This window comes from Rousettus aegyptiacus, unplaced genomic scaffold (genome assembly GCF_014176215.1).
Source record: "Rousettus aegyptiacus isolate mRouAeg1 unplaced genomic scaffold, mRouAeg1.p scaffold_m13_p_10, whole genome shotgun sequence".
NCBI lineage: Eukaryota > Metazoa > Chordata > Mammalia > Chiroptera > Pteropodidae > Rousettus > Rousettus aegyptiacus.
Window position 1 is genome coordinate 23,050,069 of NW_023416285.1, and position 19,345 is coordinate 23,069,413.

At 33.4% G+C, this 19,345-nt stretch overlaps 1 protein-coding gene across 3 annotated transcripts in view; it reads left to right on the plus strand.

Annotated features, from left to right (window-relative positions):
• Positions 1 to 19,345, plus strand: part of KLHL5 (kelch like family member 5) — a 61,362-nt gene that overhangs the window by 16,770 nt on the left and 25,247 nt on the right. The window contains exons 2-6 of one of the 3 annotated variants that reach the window (XM_016140676.2): positions 468 to 944; positions 2,032 to 2,130; positions 12,946 to 13,128; positions 15,874 to 16,010; positions 16,560 to 16,756. In XM_016140676.2, coding sequence (XP_015996162.1) covers positions 562 to 944; positions 2,032 to 2,130; positions 12,946 to 13,128; positions 15,874 to 16,010; positions 16,560 to 16,756 — 999 coding nt within the window. In that variant the 5' untranslated portion in view covers positions 468 to 561. The remainder of the gene's footprint in view (positions 1 to 467; positions 945 to 2,031; positions 2,131 to 12,945; positions 13,129 to 15,873; positions 16,011 to 16,559; positions 16,757 to 19,345) is intronic. The other 2 variants (XM_036227616.1, XM_016140679.2) reach the window with 2 other exon arrangements.

Below are 19,345 nucleotides of genomic sequence, written 5' to 3' on the forward strand. Positions count from 1 at the left end.
ACATCGCATTTAGGAACTTAGTGTAAAAACAGAAACACTTCAGTTTTACGGTGTTTTTTAAATACAAATAAAATGTACTGGAATAAATTTCTTGTTTCAGCAATAAAAGAGTTAATGTACCAAGCAGCAGAGACTGAGATACTGCAACGGGATGGTGCTTTCTGTCTCTTGTCATTTGTGGTTTAAGGAAAGGGGGTGGTGTTCTGCATTTGAAAGGACTTTAATGAATGCTGTCAGTGTTTGTGAGAGCAAATGGTCAGTATGGGAAAGGAGAGCAGGGAAAAGTGGTCTAGCTGCTTCAGGATAGGCGGATGAGAGTTTGCTCTGATTGAACGGAATGTTCCACCGTGTTTCATCTTTATTCATTATCCATTGTTCTTTATAATCAGATACGTTGGTTTAAAAGTAAATGAAGATATATATGTGAATGTGATTTATTTTCCTTTCAATCTGTTTATTGTGTACAGCAGGGCATATACTTCTCTTGTCTTGGTCGGATGCACAAATCTGTGTGCAGTGCTTTTTGCCCGTTGCCTAGACGATCACTTGGTTTCTCTGAGGATGTCTGGTTCTCGTAAAGAGTTTGATGTGAAGCAGATTTTGAAAATCAGATGGAGGTGGTTTGGCCATCAAGCATCATCTCCTAATTCTACAATTGACAGCCAGCAGGGAGAATTTTGGAATCGAGGACAGACTGGAGCAAACGGTGGGAGAAAGTTTTTAGATCCATGTAGTCTACAATTGCCTTTGGCTTCAATTGGTTACCGAAGGTCCAGCCAACTGGATTTTCAGAGTTCACCTTCTTGGCCAATGGCATCCACCTCTGAAGTCCCTGCATATGAGTTTACAGCAGAAGATTGTGGCGGTGCACATTGGCTGGATAGACCAGAAGTGGATGATGGCACTAGTGAAGAAGAAAATGAATCTGATTCCAGTTCATGCAGGTTGATTATTTTCTTAATGTTAGAAATGGGGCATGGGAGTGTATCATTTATATGCTTTGAAATAACTTAGTATTATTATTTAAAATTATGAATATATATATGTTCCTCTGCATTCATACATATGTATAATATCTTGGTATGCATATGTGATATTTTTGCTAGGATTTAAAAATATATTCAAATAATTTTAATTCTATAAAATTATAAAGACAAATAGCATTCATTTTGAAATATCTTGTGTTCCCTATATAGATCTAGCTCTGTCTTGAAAATAATATGTAATAACAGTTTTATGCATCATTGCCTTGCAGTTTGCTTCATTCATTTGCCCTCCTTAATCATATCAAAACTGTAGAAGATATTTCCTTAGTATAAAATTATTACATTTTAGTTTGTATTATAGAGTCACTTAAATTTTAATGAAAATGAAAGGTTTTATAAGGAGATGTACTTGTCAACAATATTTTTCTTATGGTTATTTCTCTTTGTCCTGTGTTGAGCTTTCCACACTAATAGAGAGAATACAGTAACATGTCTTTTTCTAAGATGACAGCTACTAATTCCTGTTACCTTCACTTCATGGAAAATTGTGCTATGTAGGGAAATGAAGGACATTCCTTCAGGAGAGTTAAAGGGAACGGAGGGGTTAGATGTGGTCAAGTGGTTAACAGGGGGCAAGGAGAAGGGCAAATGAGTTTGAGGAGAGAAAATAATGAAAACATGGGTAATTTCATAATAACTTAATCCATATTCATCCTTGGAACCTGGCGTTATCTTCAAAATGGATTTGCTTGTTAACCTGTTTAAGCTACTATAGCATATTATGTAACAAGTTAGAGTATGAAAGTCATCTTTCTGATTCATCTACACTCAAGTATTTCAAAATATTTCAAATAGCTTATCATTTGTCTAGTTTGATTATGGATTCTTTTTCTTTTAAAATTTATTTGCAGGTTTTGGTAACATTTGTAATTTGTATGTTGGTTATTATAGGCATTATAAGAGATGGAGACAAAAATGAGTTTATATATTCAGATATATCTTACTTGGGGGATATTTACCAACCTTCTCTTCTTCTAACCTTCAGAACATGGAATTCTGAATTGTGGTGTTGGAATAATAATAAATATAGACCAGTCATCTATAATCATTTGTGTAATGGAGAGGAGGGAATATCTTTACATAGGTAACTAGTGTATTTAATCACAAATTTTTAAAATTAGCTCTTAACTTGGCATTATCATAGGGAATAGGAGCCACTAATAATTTTAACGTGGAGATCAGTTGAGTTAATGTGGCTTCATTGTTTCGTATTTTCTTTCAGACTTGTTGCCATAGGAGAGTAATTTATATAACAAAAGGTTCAGGTTTTATCAGTTTTGTGGGAAACTAGAGTAATCATCTTTCCATTTGAAAGTCAATATAATATATTAAGAATATTTTAACAATATTAGACAAAACAAACCATTAATTTACCAGCATAAATTATAAAAAGTTTAACATGTTATCTACTACCTAGAGATATTATGCATATATGAGTATGAAATTTATATACATGTATAATCTTGGAAAGGTTACACATACATTCGTTACAACAAAGGTAGTTTGCATAGCTAATGATAACTAAAATCAAATTATTCTTTAGTATCCATATTGAAATATCTTTTGGGATATTCATTATGAAAAAAAAGATTGCCTTTTTTTGACTGAGAGATTGCTATGTGCATACTTTATAAAATTGACATTTTTATTTATAGGAAATATAAATATAAGAAAATAATATTTAAAAAATCTAAAATATTTTAATTGTTTTTAAAATGTTAATCAAGACGATTAATAAAGTAAATAATAAATGAAAGTACAGTTCACATCTGTAGAGACCAAACTATTTCTAAAATATTACTTCAAAAATAAAATGTAATTAAACTGTCTCTGATTTTAATGTATAAAAGAAATGTGTCAAAGCAATTTAGTATTCTTGATGCTTTGAAATTTTAACATCTTATTGCAAAAAAGGGAACAAATTTTTTAGAAATGTCGTTTGTGTGTATATTTTTACTCCTTCATTTTTTTTCTAGATTAATGTACCTAATTCTCACATTTTCTTTCAACCCTCCAGCTCTGATTCTTTGATCTTCGTCATAAGGATGGATTCATTTATTTGCCCCCAGCTTTTTGATTAAGTGAGCAGTCTCTCTAGGTGGTTGCCCAGCTACTGTAAATAAAAACTATCACTGTTAATGTCAAAAGAAGCTACACTGACATTCATCACATTTTTTGTAAATAACTTTTTTTATATATAACATTTGCAAATAATAAACTCTATAGTAAATGTCTTGAGTATACTATAGATTGATTCTTAAAATATTAAACACAATGGAGAAATAAATAAGATATATGGAGAATTTCTTATTTAGGCAATAATGATATTTATATAGATTTCGAAACTTAGACTGAACTTTTCGGTTATTAGAAAAAGGGGAAGACACTGAATAGTTTTCCACATACAGCATCACAACACCTAAAGTAGATCCGGAAAATTTAAAGCAGGAGTTAAGAGGTATATATATTGTTACTTTTTGATCAGTTATATTTTAGTTGGGAGAAACGTCTGCTTGAGCCTAAGATTACTGGTAATTTTTGCTATCACACAGTTAAATAATTTAAAGGTTTCTCTTTTTTTAACTTTGATTTTGGATCTGTAGCCTAGCCACCTTTTCTCTGTGGGAATTATCTAAGTCATTACTTTGGTATTAAAATACAAACTTTGTTTTTTACACCATGAGGAATTTTAGACACTAGGTAACAGAGCTGTCTGTCACCTTTTATGTGAGCGATAGGTTACTAAGAACTTAATTCAGGGTGAATTCTACCAGAATCGTCAAGGTTTACACAGTGGCTCACCTTGTGACCACAGTTTATATGGCACTTGATTTGCCAGCTTTGAAATTATGTATTTTTTGACATTTTTGGGGGAAATTCATTATTTCAAATTTTGTTTATAAAGTTTAATATTTTATGTCAGACTTTTTTTAGCCAATATGCATAAAATGTTATTGTACTTACAAATATTCAAAAATAATACAGTACAATAATACAGTTAATACTAACTGGGTGCTTACTGTTGGCGAGGCATTGTTCTAAGCACTTTAGCATGTTAACTCATTTACTCTTCACAACAGATTTCTGAGGTAGAGTGCTACTGTTATTCTAATTTTACAGATGAGGCCAATGAGGCACAAAAAGTCTAAGTAGCTTGCTCAAGGTTAGTAAGTAAAACAAAACTGCATTTTAAAAAAACGAATTTATATTTTTAGAACATTTTTAGAACAGTCGTAGATTTAGAGGAAAATTGCAATGATGTATATGGTAGTGAGTTCATATACACCCCACACCCAGTCTCCCCTATTATTAATATATTAGTATGGTGTATCTGTTACTATTAACCAATATTGATATATTTTTGTTAACTAAAGTCTATGCTTGATTCAGATTTCCTTATCTCTAGCTAATGTCTTTCTGTTGCAGGATCCTATCCCAGATACCATGTTACATTTAGTCATCATATCTCCTTAGGCTCCTCTGGGCTGTGACAGTTTCTCAGACTTTCCTTGGTTTTTATGACCTTGACAGTTTTGAGAGTACTGGTCAGATGTTTTTTAGAATGTCTTAATTAGGATTTGTCTGACATTTTTCTCATAATTGGACCGGGGTTGTAAATTTGGGGGAGGAAGACCACAAAAGTGCCATTTTCATCACATCATATCAAGGATATATACTACCAATCTGACTTATCACTGTTGATATTGACCTTGATCACTGAGATGTAGCTGCATTTTGAACCCAAACAATATGGAGATCATGCTCACATACCAGTAGGCAGTTCCCTGTGACTATTCATTTAATCACCAAGTTCAACTTGGATTAACCTAATAGTTAATGATTCATTCTAACCAGTTTTACCTTCTCTCCCCAGCTAATATTCTGCCTTTTCTTGACCTTCTTTATGTTGTCTCTACATCCATTGTTTGAACAAGTCTCTTCTGGTTCAGTTTGAAATTAAAAATTTCTGCATTTCTACAATATTTTGTTTCCAGAGATGGCAAAGAAGTTCGACTATAATGTACTTGTATCTGGGAAGGATGAATTACGTTGTCTTCCCTCACACATATGCCCAAATCATATCATGGATCCCCTTGACATAAGATACGGAACCTCTCCCCAGAAAATACTGTGCGTGTGTGTTAAATATTTCACATACAGTTCAAGGAGTTTATGAACCCCCTAAAGCCTGTCAGTACACAATATCAATCAGCATTCTTAGTTTTAAGCAACTGAAATGGGCTGATTTAGACAGAGGAATGTATTAGAATCATGTTAGTTCCCAGAACTACTGAAAAAGCTGGAAAATCAACTTAGGGAAAAGGATAGGTACTATAGTTGCACAACTGGCTTTTATAACTCCAAGTTTTTAAGCAAAAGTACCTATCTCTATGCCACTTATTGCTTATATTTTATTTTTATCCATTCGTAACTGGATAGCGAGGTTTTATATTTCTAGAGTTGGATATATTAGGCACCGTACATACCCACACATATGAACCTAGCCATAATATTTGGTCATTTAAATTTAGGGAGTATATTAGTAGGGAATTAGGCTAAATGATATGACAAAGATTTAGAAATACAGTGGTTCAAATAAGACAAGTTTATTTCTCTATCATGTAACGGATGGACACGTGCTTCACAGGGCAGATAGGTAGCTCTGCTTTATGGTTTCACCCAGAGACCCAGATTCCTTCCATATTGTTTCTCCATCCTGTAGGATGTTATCCTTTCGTTATGCTCAAAGCTTACTCAGCTCCCTCTGTGTTTTAGCCTGTGGGAAGGTCCAAAGAAAGAAAAGGAGGACATTAAGCAAACAACACATATGTTAGTTCTGCTAACATTCCACTGTTGAAAACATAGTCACAACATGGCCACAACTAGTTGCATGAGAGGCTCAGAAATGTCGTGTCCACCTGATAAGTCATGTGTCCAGTTAAAACTTATTACTGTTGTAGAAGTGAAGAATGATTTGGGGGTTAAAATTAATAGGTTGCAAGATGTGAAGACAACTTTAGAACTCTTCAGAATTCTTTGGATCTAATTTTTCAATTAGCATTTTTTCCCCATATTACATAATATTTTTACAGTGGATACATTGGAAAACAGAGATGAGCAAAAATGTTAAAATAAAAATCACCGATTAGCTTGCCACCCAAAATAACCATGAACCATTAGGGGAAGTATCCTAGTATATTTTTCTATGAATACATAATAAAAATATGTTTTTAGAATAAAAATCTGAATTTTATTGTATATACTCTTTTGGGACCTGGTTTTTTGCCCTAATATATATAAATATTAAAATTAGAAAAATTCTGCAAAATTCTGCAAAAGACAGAAGCCAAACTCAAACTGACAAACAAAAGCTAGACATTTTTGGTTCACATAAGTAAATAAAAAGCCAAGAAGAGCCTAGGTTTAGACATGGCTGGATCCAGATACTCATATAACTCTAGAAATCTATTTCTTTCTCTCTCTAGATTCTATTTTCCTTTGTGATAGCATTTTTTCAAGTGGTAGCCAAAAAGCCACTAGCAGCTAGCTTCAAGTTTACTTTTTATCACCTTAACAACCTCAGTGGAAAAGAGAGTGACCCTTTTTTTAAGAGTGCTAACAAACTTCTTGAAATGGATTCTCATTGGCCTTGTTTGGATTATGTGTCCACCCAAACTGATGATTATTGCCGGGAGATGTTAACTCTTACTGGCCAGGCCTCAGTCCCTTTCTCACCTCTGCCCAGGGGAAGACTCAACTCTGCCCAAGCTGTGTGGACTGAGGTGGGAAATGCATGGTTTCCCAAATGGTAGAGGTGGATCTGTTACCATAAGAAGGAATTCTGGAAAGGCAAAAACAATGTCCGCTAAAACGGTTTTCCATGTCATTAAGTATTCTCCTGTATCTTTTTTAATGGCTGCATCATTCTCCCATGCACAGATAGAACTTTTGTTTGTTTAACCAGTATTCTGCTTTTTTGGAATTTAGATGATTTTCAATATTTTCCTGTTAGAAATAACCTGTGATAAACCTTACCTGTTGCTAGATCTCTATACGTATGGATGATTATTTCGTCTGGATTATTTCTTCTGGATAAAGTCCCAAGGGAATGCACATTTTCACGTTTTTTAAACTTGTGTTCTCAAAGTCATTTCAAGCACATTACTGCTGTTTTAATTCTCACCAGCATTGTGTGAGAGTTGCTCACTGCCTGTCCCCTTCACACTGGTTATTATTGAAGAAAATTTGATTCTTAGAAACAACATTCAACTCTCTTTACCACAGATATTTTTGCCATGGGACCAGGAAAGAAAGCCCTTAAATTCCAAAATCAAAAAAATATTTTCTTGAGAAGGAAAGAGGTACCTGTTGTCATTTCTTTTTATACAAATGCCTTGTCCTCTCCTTAAAGGGGACAATCCCAATTCTTCCTCCTTCCACATTTAAACTCTAAGACATGTTTCAGATCTCATCTGCTACTTGTTACCTTTCCAAACACTAGCCATATTTATCTTTCCTTTCTCGATATTCCAATAGCAGTCACATTTCAATTGGGGATGTATGAAATTATTGGTTAGAGAAATGGTTAAAAAAAAACATATATATATGCACATGTACACATGTATAATATATATCAGAACTCCTATGTTATATCTTAGCCTTTAAATCTCTTTTCCTGTGCTTTGTCATAGAAATAATTGTACAGTGGTATCTGTATATCTTTTATGAATTAGCAAATATCCATGTATTTGAGCACATGCTTAAAAATTTATTGAAAGGGCTATGCGTAAAAAAATTAGAGACTGCTAGCCTATCTATACTAAGCAATTTACATTCTTATTTTACATTTATGGTTGTGAAATTTGTAAAAGGTGCCCAAAGATTCACAGTGTAATAATTTACACTTTTACAAAAGCATGGATTCTGAATGCCACAAACTTTGAGGCAGGTGGCTAGGAGTAAATCACTTACTAGGGAGTGAGCCAAACACAACATTTAGAGTTTCAATGTAGCTTTGTTTTCTATTCAGAATTATATACAGTATAATTCTCATGAAGCTATTTTTTAAAACTTCTTTTGAAAAATTACTTCATTGAAATACCTACCAAAAATTCTGAAGATAAAAGTGAAATCTAGTAGTTTATAATAAAATGGTAATATCGGCCATGATGTTGCGTGTGTGCGCGTGTGGACATATGTGTGAAACCCGAGGAACTACAAGTGTTAGGTGGTATTGCTGTTTATTTATTTTTTTTTAGCTTATGAAACTTGAGTCTTCAAATTCCAAGTTGCTTCACTAAATATCTTTCTTCGCATCCCCACAGTTTCTAGCAACTGCTGCATGTTAGGAGTTACTCTGTAAATAGTTGGTGACTTGATTTTGTTTGAAGCTTGCATCTTTTCTATGTATTTTTCTGCCTTACAAATTTGTTGCCTACTACAGAGAGACAATCAGCTAAAAATTAAATATTTCCTTATGCCTATAAATATTCAGCAATGTATAGTTGCTTATAATGAAAGTCTATTAGAAAAGGTTTGATTGCATGTAATTCTTTGAAATATGATTTACCATCTTAGTAACATCATATAAATAAGCAGAGATGTTGGATGTTTTTCCTGTTATGTAAAATATCAAGTAGAAATCACAGAGAAATGTATTGATGCTCCGTAATGGCCTATTCTCGGATGTTTGTATTGTGGGTTAGGATAGATATATCTCCCGGGTTTACTAAGGTCATTTTAATTAGGAAGTATGAAATTTAGTTATAGAAATTGATAATACTGGGATCATTTTTTAAAAAGGCAACTAATCAACATTATATAAAGACAAAAGAGTCAGATTATAGGTTTTCACATTGGCCATTGAAAAGCGAGATTCTGCTAACAGTCACTTACCTTGATTGTGTACGTATTTTGTGCTAGGGCTATGCATTCATTATTGCGTAATCCTCCCATAAGGGATCCTCTAAAACAGGGGTCTCCAATCCCCTGGCCGCAGACTGCTACTGGTCTGTGGCCTGTTAGGAACTGGGCCACACAGCAAGAGGTGAGCGGCAGGCGAGCAAATGAAGCTTCATCTGTATTGGTATCTGCTCCCCAGTGCTAGCATCACCACCTGAGCTCCACCTCAGGTCATCGGGCATTAGATTCTCATAGGAGCACCGATCCCTGGTGCTAAAAAGGTTGCGGACCACTGCTCTAAAAGAAAGTACTATGTATTATTTGTTCTCATTTTGCTATTGAGAAAGATAAGGCTTAGAGAAGTTAAATAACTTGTCCAGAGTGATTCATAGTGACAGAGAACTGAATCAGGAGTGTGCAATAGAACTTTCTTCATTGATAGAAATATTCTATATCTGCACCATCCAGTTTGGCAGCCACTAACCCTATGGGGCTATTGAGAATTTGAAATATTACTAGTCCAACTAAAGAACTGAATTTTTAATTTTATATAATTTTAATTAAATTAAAACAGTCCCTGGGGCTATTGGCTACTGTATTAGATTAAAAGTATCTTAGAACCTTTCTAAAATGCTCTTAATCATTACATCTACTTCTCCAATTCATTCCTCCAGACCAAAGCACAAAAAGAAAAGAAATAGTAAAGAAGTATTACCATCGTAAATTATACAGAGGTGGAATATTAAAGACAATTTGATCTCTATGCCATGGAAACCTAAAAGACTCTTGATCTCTCATACCTTGTTAAGGAGCAGTCATATAGCAGTAGACTTTTGTCTATGATCCTTAATTCAAATGTATTTTTTCTGTTAAATTATCCTCATTCATTGTGTATTATCATTTCCCCTTCATACTCCTGTGTTCATTGATGCCCTAGAGTAAAGTTAAGCAAGAATTTACATTTCTTTGTAAGTGGTTTGACCACCACTCTGAATGCCTCCTGATCCTGGATTTGTAACTAGCTGTCTATGTGTCCTTGGTTGATCATTTTGGCCACTTGGGGCCTCTAATTTTCTCATCTGCAAAATAAGGGAATTGAATTAAAGATTGCATAAGTTCCTTCTAGATGTAAAAGTTCTATGTATAATTTTTCTAATGCCTAAGGTCCTATAGTTGTATGTTTATGCAGTAAATTGTTTTTTAAATAAATTATTGCATTGTTAAAATATATATACAAAGTCCCAAAATTCTTAAAAACAAAACAAGAAATGCTAGAAAGCTGTGCAGCTCTTTAAAGCTACTGAGTAGCTCCGTTCCTTCCTCTTTCATGCTCCTTTTGTGAAGGGAGGGCTTCACTTTCCATAGGGTACAAATCAGAAGCCTGCGCTTCTTTTGGTCTTTCATTTGGAGCAGTGGAAGTGATGGCCATACGCCAAAATTTCAGTGAATTGTTGCATTGAAATAATATATTTATTTAACATATGGCAATTGAAGCCTTGAAAGCAAATAATGAAGTTTGAAATGTTATTTTAGAAGCGTAATTTGTTTTGTTAATGTGTGTGTATATAAGAAATTTCATTTTTTACCTTTATGCTCATTTTGAAAATAACAAATATTCCATTACGTTCTACTGGTTCATTTAAAATATTTTATCAAAGGAATTCAGTTTACACATATTTGAAGTAGTCTCTATTGTGTAAATCATCATATGCTGATTTCTGTAATGTATCCACCTCTTGCCTGAACTACACACCAGTGGTCTTCAGCATGTGATATGTGTTAGGATCGCCTGTAGGGCTTTTTAAAATATGATGTTCAGGTCTCACCTTAGACCCAGTAAATCAGTCGTAGGGAATGAAGCCCTGAACATAGATGCTGAAGTGCTCCCCACATTATCCTGATTCATGCTAGAGGTTGAAAAACCAACACCCTGAATACCCTTGATGAAAGTTGATCTGTTTGTTAATTGGACTTACACCAAATCAATGCTGGTCTGTAAAAATGTAGTGATGATAGTATCATAAAATTCAGTTCTTTCAGAATTTAACATTAATTAGCATTTATGTTTGATGCTAGCAGTTCACTCAAAAAATATTCAACCAATTCATTTTCTAATCATTATTGATAATTTAATATGAAGTATAAGAAGTGTGTTACAAAAATGTAGGACCCCTAGGAAAGAAGGACTTGATTTATTTACTTCAGTTTAACTTGTCCTTGAAAGAATTTGTGGCTTATGAAAATTAGATGTCATAATTTTCTCTCATCCTTAGATTACTAATACTCTTAAAATCATTTGTCAGTATTTTGACAATATAAAACTTCATGTTTTGAAAAATGTTTTAAATCTTCAAATTATTATTCATCAAATCCACCATTATTTGTTTTTGCTTATGTTTTCTCCTAGGTTTTAAATGGGTTCTAATTCTCATTTATATATATAAGCAACATATAGTTATACATTGCTCAGTACATTTTTATGTTGATCTTAAATGTAAAGTTGAGTATAGTACACTGGATTTTCCAAGTCATTACACCGATAGCATTCATAGTATATAGTACATCTTTTCTAGATATATATTTTGCTTCTATTATCATTATTGACAATTATTTTGAAAGAACATTTTTTAGGGCCCATATTAGTATGGTACTGAGCCGGGAGGATTAATATAGAGATATGTATTAGTCAAGATACTGCATACTTCCAAAACTGATCAATCTCAATGCAGTGTCAGAGTTCTTGTGAATGTTCTTACACTCAATGTGAGTGTTCTTACTTGAATGACCTTACATGTATGTAGTTTACTTCATCCTTCATCTAAGTTCTCAGTCCTCTCTATTAAACTAGTGGATAGAGAAAGAAAGACTGAGTAGGCACACCTGCCCGTAGCCACGTTAGCCTGGAGGTAACACAGTTCATTCCATCCATCATGAGACTGTGCCTGTGTTGGAGAGAGCCTGGGAAACATAGTCTAGCTATATTTATAGGAGAAAAAGAAAAATGGTTTTAATGAGCATGTAGCAGTCTCTATGATGGCCCTGTTTCTGCCATGAATGAACTCTGTGACTCCTGGCAAGGCACTCAATCTGCTTGACTTCATTTAGTTCCTTTTACTTTTAAAAGTAAAGTGGGGCTTGATTTAACAAAGCATTTGTCAGAATGCTAATCTTAAATGTGAAGCTGATGAGAAATGAGAACCACGCAATGGCACAGTTGGTGGTTTTGTAGTTAATTGCGTAACCAGTGGATGTTGATTACTTAATTCAAGTGATATTGGAGAAGAGATCTTGTGGGGGTGATTTCATTCTTAGTACTAATCTTTTCACTTTTTACCATTTCCATCAGTAAATCATATGAAAACATAGAACTTATACTCTTCAAATTATAATTTGGAAATTTCAGATTATTTTTAGGTACCTGGATTAGGCCATCAAATTCCTTTAACCTGTAATATAAGTTGTAGTTTACCTGAGCTTTCGAAGACTCGCTAGAATTATTTATAACACTTTTTATGACAATGTTTCATATTTTAAATATCTTATAAATTAAGTGTGGAACATAACCTATTTTAAAATAAAGGATGACTTTAATTTATATCTCCAAAATAGTTTAATCCTTCCTGCCTTCAGAAAATGGTTTCTTACACCGTTAAATATAACGTAGACGATATGGCTGTTAATATGAATATGGCTTGGCTCTTTTCACCAGAAATGTTGTGTTGACCAGAGAAGAGACCTCAAAAACGGGCACTGCAAAGAATATGTGTAGCTATTAACTAACAGATGCCTTATTCACTCACAATGTTTGCAAGACACACATAGGATTTGAGCCATTGTTGATTTTTAAAAGACGAAGATGATGAATGATTTACATTAATATTGACTGGTAGTATTGATTACTTCTATTACTTTTGAAGGCTTTAAAAGCACTTGATAAGAAAGAATTTTTTTTAATGTAATAATGATATTTCAAAATGTGTATTCTCTTTCTTTTCAGAACTTCCAATAGTAGTCAGACTTTATCATCCTGCCATACTATGGAGCCATGTTCATCAGATGAATTTTTCCAAGCCCTTAATCATGCTGAGCAAACATTTAAAAAGATGGAAAACTATTTGAGACACAAACAGTTATGCGATGTCATTCTCATTGCTGGTGATCGCAGAATTCCAGCCCATAGGTAACTGTTTTTTAAATTTCTATGCGCGTGAAATATTCTCTTGATAATTTAGTTATATATGTTGTGATAACTTGTTCCAATTGACCATTAAGGTAGAATGTTTTGGGGTAGGAGTTTATTTCATGGAATTTCTGCAAAAACAAACAAACTGCCTATGAAATTATTACACATTTAATGACCCCAAAAGAGTCACTTTCCCTCTGTAAAAGCATAAAACACACACACGCACGCACGCGCACGCACGCACACGCACACTTGCACACATGCGTGTGCGCCTCAGATCAGTCACTATTTGGCATAGATTTCAGCTTATAAGCAGCATTCATCCCACCTAAATCTGCATATTAAATAACTTTAAATAAACTCAGTGGAAGTTAGAGCTGTGAGTATTTAGAATTTAAAAAGCTGGTGGAATGGAGCAGCAAAAACTGTTAAGAATTTTCTAATAACCCCAGCTGTCCCAACTTCTATTTGCTGACCTCCAAGAAATCTGAAAAGTAGTGGTGCTGGGGAACAAAAGCCTTTAACGCAAATGAAGTATTATTTCTCGATGTAAGAAAAAGAACAAAAAGAGCTATTTACTAAATAACAAGTCATTATTTTTCTTCTAGTAATTTCATATTCTGTTATTCAGTGTTAATTACCATATTGATCCCAAAGATTTTTTAATGCTTTTCATATTAATTAACATTCTGTCCCAAAGGTTTTGTTAAACCCTCCAAAGTGGAAGTAAAATCAGGACAAATGGCCTTGGTCGCACAATTTTCAGTGACTTAAATCAGCATGAGTTGCTACTATGTACTGTGACAAAAAGTCCATGTTACATGCATCAATTTATTAGAGAAGGTATTTTAACCTGAATTTCATAGAAGCATCTCAAATTCTCTATTTCTGAAACAAAACTCATTACTTACCTGTCATGCTAATATAAGCCTTCACCATGTCACTTAGATTGCAGTGAAAGAAACTCCTAACTACTACTCTTCCCTTAATTCTTTCCCCTACATTCTGTTTTCTACACAGCTGCCCGAGTGACCTTTAAAATAGAACTCAGATCCAGTCTCTCCTCTGATCAAACTTTTCAATGACTCTGTCACTGAGTGTGAGATAGCCCAAGTCCTCACAGTGGCCTATGTGATCCAGCCTGTCATTGTCTCTTTAATGTGCTGTGCTACTGCTCTCCTCGCTCACTCTGCCTGAGACACACAGACCCCTTGTTGTTCCTTACATGTACCATGCATGCTGCTCCTGCCTTTGAATTTTTGCACTGGCTGCTCCTCTCCCCGAAGGCTGTTCCCAGATTCCTGTATGACTGATTCCTGCGCCTCCTTTGATTCTTTGCCCAGTTTTCACCTTTCAATGAGACCATCTATTTAAACCCACCTCCCACTCCCCATTAGTTTTTATCCTATTTTTTTCCTCATGGAACTTATCACTTTTAAATGTACTACAGATTTTATTTCTGCTATGTATTGTTTATCTCCCTTCCCTCTAATATGTAAGACTCTATAAGAGAGGAACCTTTTGTCTATTTTACACTGATAATGTCCCAAGTATCTAGAATAGTGCCTCATACTTATTATGTATGCATTAGAATTTTAGAATGTTCAGTGAATAAATGAATGAATAGGCAAATCTCAGAAGATGAAAGCTGAATGGTTAATAAACAATTGAAAAGATCTTCAACCTCACTAGCAATCCGGTGTATGAAACAACAGTGAGGTACCACTTAACACCTTGCAGATGGCCAAAATTTTTAACGTCTGACAATATTGTAGGGAAGAATTAACTCTTATCCAGTGCTGGTAGGGGTTTAAATTGGCACAGCACTTTGGAGATTAGGCAGACCTTAGGACTCAGCAGTGCACTCTTGGGAAGGGAGGGGAATGGAGTGAGAGAGGAACACAGAGGGAGCTTCAACTATTATCTGTATTGTAATCTCTATTTCTGTTTAAAAAGTAGATAAATTAAATATATAAATGTGCCGATATTGAAATATCTTCAAAACATATTAAATGAAAAATACATGTTTCAAGAATGTATTTATAACCTGTTTTGTTTATATGTGACTATCCAAAATCTAGACAGAGACATAGCTAATAGAGAGTAATGTATTATTGTAACAAAATATAGTTTTATAGGTTATAACAAAAATATGTTAAAAATAACTTGCTAAAACCATTCTCAAATGTCTCCCAGATATTTACTACTTCCATAATTAAATAAAAAAGTAACCAGTTATTTTTAAAAGTGGTAAATAGAAAATAACCTTTATATTTTTCTCTCATTTATTTTTATTTTAAAATTTACTTATTTATTTTTAATTGAAGAAATTATCTTAATTTTTTTTCCCCGTCCGCCTTGCCCCTCCCCACTACCCTACCTTCTTGTAACCACTACTTTATTGTCTATGTCCATGAGTCTCTGTCTCCTTTTTTTATACAGTCAATTTAATGCTGTGGGCTGATAGCTTTTTTCCCCTGGATGTTATAAATCGATATTTGAGTAGTGAAATCATTTACCACAGAACAAAATTTTCAGTAATGGTAATTTATTATTCAAAGGAAGGAACTAGAGTATAAAGCAATTTGTCAAATTTAAAATACATTTCCCAGTACCATGCACTTTCTATGGGTAACAAAGTTTAAAAAAAAAAAAGGAGAGAGAATAAAAAGCAGCATTTATTAATGAACATCAACTTTAATGTGGTCATTGGCTTTTTTTTTCTTTCTAATATGTTCTCAGATTGGTGCTCTCCTCTGTCTCAGATTATTTTGCTGCCATGTTTACTAATGATGTCAGGGAAGCAAGACAAGAAGAAATAAAAATGGAAGGTGTAGAACCAAATTCACTCTGGTCCCTGATTCAGTATGCGTATACAGGTAATAAGTCTAAAAATATTAATTTAAAACCTCTTAGATTTATGTCGTATTATTAGATTTCAGATTTCTGCTTTTAATAAAACCTGCCACAGCCAACAGTTAATTCTGTTATTATAATCACTACCCAAGCAATACCTGTATAGGTTAAAATCTCTATATTAAAACCTTTAAAATTGTTATCATAATTAAGCTTTGAATATTTTTAAATGTTAGTATAATAATTAGATTAATTCTATAATGTTTTTAAATTACTATGTTTAAAGTTAGAGTTACATAGAATAGATATGTTACTAATGAATCATTCTTTAAAAATCCTGAAAATGGGCTATTAGTTATTTTGGCAAAAGTCACAAATAACTAATAATCTTTTTTTATAGTTACTACTCTTTTTTTTTTTTTTTTTTTGGAATGTCTTAAATCATCTAGGTCTAGAATACATGTAATGAGTTTTTATTTAGAATTATTACTGTTAACACTAATTAATTTATAAACTAAGGTCGATGTAGTCTCATAGTTAATGGATTTTTTTTTTTTTTTTTTATCATTAAGGCCGCCTTGAATTAAAAGAAGATAATATTGAGTGCCTGTTATCTACGGCTTGCCTCCTTCAGCTTTCACAGGTTGTGGAAGCATGCTGTAAGTTTTTAATGAAACAGCTTCACCCATCCAACTGTCTTGGAATTCGTTCTTTTGCTGATGCCCAGGGTTGTACAGATTTGCATAAAGTGGCTCACAATTATACTATGGTATGTATTTTTTGAAAAGCATGAAGGCATGTGCTCTTTACCGTGTTCCTTATTGTCACAGAATTATCTACATGTTGCTGTTTCCCATGACTCTGCCACATATCTCAAAGCTCAGGTACACTGTCTAATGTATCATATTTTCACTGAGTTATGAGGTGAAGACACCAAGTAATATTTCTCCTGGATATATGAGTCAAGCTTTCAGTTATTACAGTTACTAAGAAGCAGAGCAGTGGCTTAAGACCGTTCTATTCAAGATTTTCAGATATGTGTTTTAAAGCTGGATTTTCTCTCAAACATTTTACCTCGTAGCACATGGGTGAATTTTAAAATTGCCCACATATTCACTGATGGAAGTTGGTGATAGCAATTATAGCGTATTGGTGCAGTACTAGTACAAAAGATAGGAGGATGAAGAGGAGCTTTGATTAAGGGTAAATCTCATGTGTAAGAAGTACTTTTAGCAATATAGAAAGATGTTCCAATTAATTATAACAAGTTATGTGCTCAACATTAGTCACAGGGGGTTCTGATTTGGAAGCCTGGAAGATAACGGATACAGATTGATCTCAACCAGCAAGAAAATAAGGGCATGTTAAGAGTATATTGTTAGGCCCCTCCTTCATAGCCTTAATTTTAGAGGGATAGGGGAGAGAGAAGGAATGTGGATTGTTAAGGAATGACCATCTTTCCACACTTGGGTCTTCACACCTGGGTAATGATTGAAGGAAGGCTGTTGTTTAAGTGCTTCATTTAGGGCAATAGAGTTTCTTAGGAAAAGAATGTGAACATTCATATATACATATCAATTATCCACATCGCTAATTTTATTAACCTTTAGGAGACATTTTTGTTAACCCTCCTCTCCATCCCTCATCCTTCCACCAAAATTTTTTATCAGTGAAGGTTTGATAAATATTTTAGGAATCTCTCACTAGAGAAATAGAGATCTGGAAAAGTTATAATAATAGATATTTACAACTGTTGCGAAGATTAATTCTACCTACTTCATAAGCTTAATGTGAGGATTAAATGAGTTAATAGAAGTTTAACACTTAAAACAGTAATTGACACATAGTATACCCAGTCCATAAATGAAATCATCATTGTATAGATTACACTCTTCATCATGATTAGGGATTTATGTGCCTGAGCAAAAGCACTCATACAAAAGCACAACCTTTATGATTCATTTTCTCCCTGTGGTATAATGACTTTTCAAAAATATTCTTGTTTATGGATGGCCAAAGTGCTTCAAATGAAAAAATAGAGATTGTGTAACAGAACAATATTGTATAGACCTAGCATCCTGTTAGGTTAACATCTTTTAAATTAAGTCCTTCGAAAGACTGTTACCCCTCCGTTTTGATCCTTCCTTGTAGAGTTCTCATTTTAACCTTCATAGCACAGGTTCTGATACTTTTTGGAATAATGTGACTATGAATAAAATAAAGCTAGGTTTTTTTTTTTACCTTTATAGTCAGTTCATAATTTCAATATCTCTTTTCTAGGAAGGAGTTTTATTCACATGAAAACATTCATATGCATTTAGATCTCCAGTCGTTTACAGTAGAGGCAAAACTGCTGCTTTTTAAAGGCTTAGACATAAATTAAATTTAAAGCACCTCAAGGTTTTAAAGCTCTTTTCATAGCCAATTAGTTGTGGTAGTTTTTTTTTTTTTTCTCAAGCCATTATTTGATATTATTCAGTTGCTGAAGAGACATGAAATTGAATTCTAATAACAATAAGTAATTTAGAGGCAGATTGTATGATTTGAATTGCTATGGGAACTGAATGAAAATGTATAACAAAATTCAATCTTCAGTTTAAATAAATCCTTTAGTAATTCTATTTGCTTAAAAACTGTTCCAAAGGGAGAAGGGGCATAATGCTAGCAAGTGTTTGGTAGCATGATAGATGTTTGTATCATAAAATAGACTCAAAATGTGAAGTAAGCATAGTGCCACAGTTGGTAAATGGCGCACATACTTGGGATGTCCACTGATCCTGCATGAATACAAGTAGGAAAGGATGAGGAGTTCCTTCTTGTAATCCTGAAATCTAGAAACTTTTGTTCTTGTTCTGACTGCCTCTGAACTTGACCTGGAGCAAGTCATTTAACCTCTACAAAAAAAAATCTAAGACCGATTATGTCATTACAAACATTTAATGTCAGTATGTATTTATATAATATATATAAACATTTAATTTAAAATTTTAAAATTTTGTTTCTCAATCTAGAAAACCTATAAAAATATTGAATTCTGCTAAAATACCTACTTCAAAACCTGATGCTTTTGAAAAGCACTTGGAATTTAACCTTAAGTTCAGTAGTATTTCTATAAGTTGAGGAAAAGCTTGATTTTCATTAAAGATGAATTATACTAGATTGGAATGGGCATTATTCTGAAATAGGTATATTAACAACTAAACATCAAAATGAATATTTATATAATAGTCCTTTTCTCAGTGATGAAATGCAATTAATGTGAAAGTATTGCAGTAGTTACATCACTGTTATAGAAATGTTGATGACTGTATTATATACTTTTGAGCAGTTAGAAATGTGTATTTGATTTCTTTAGTCT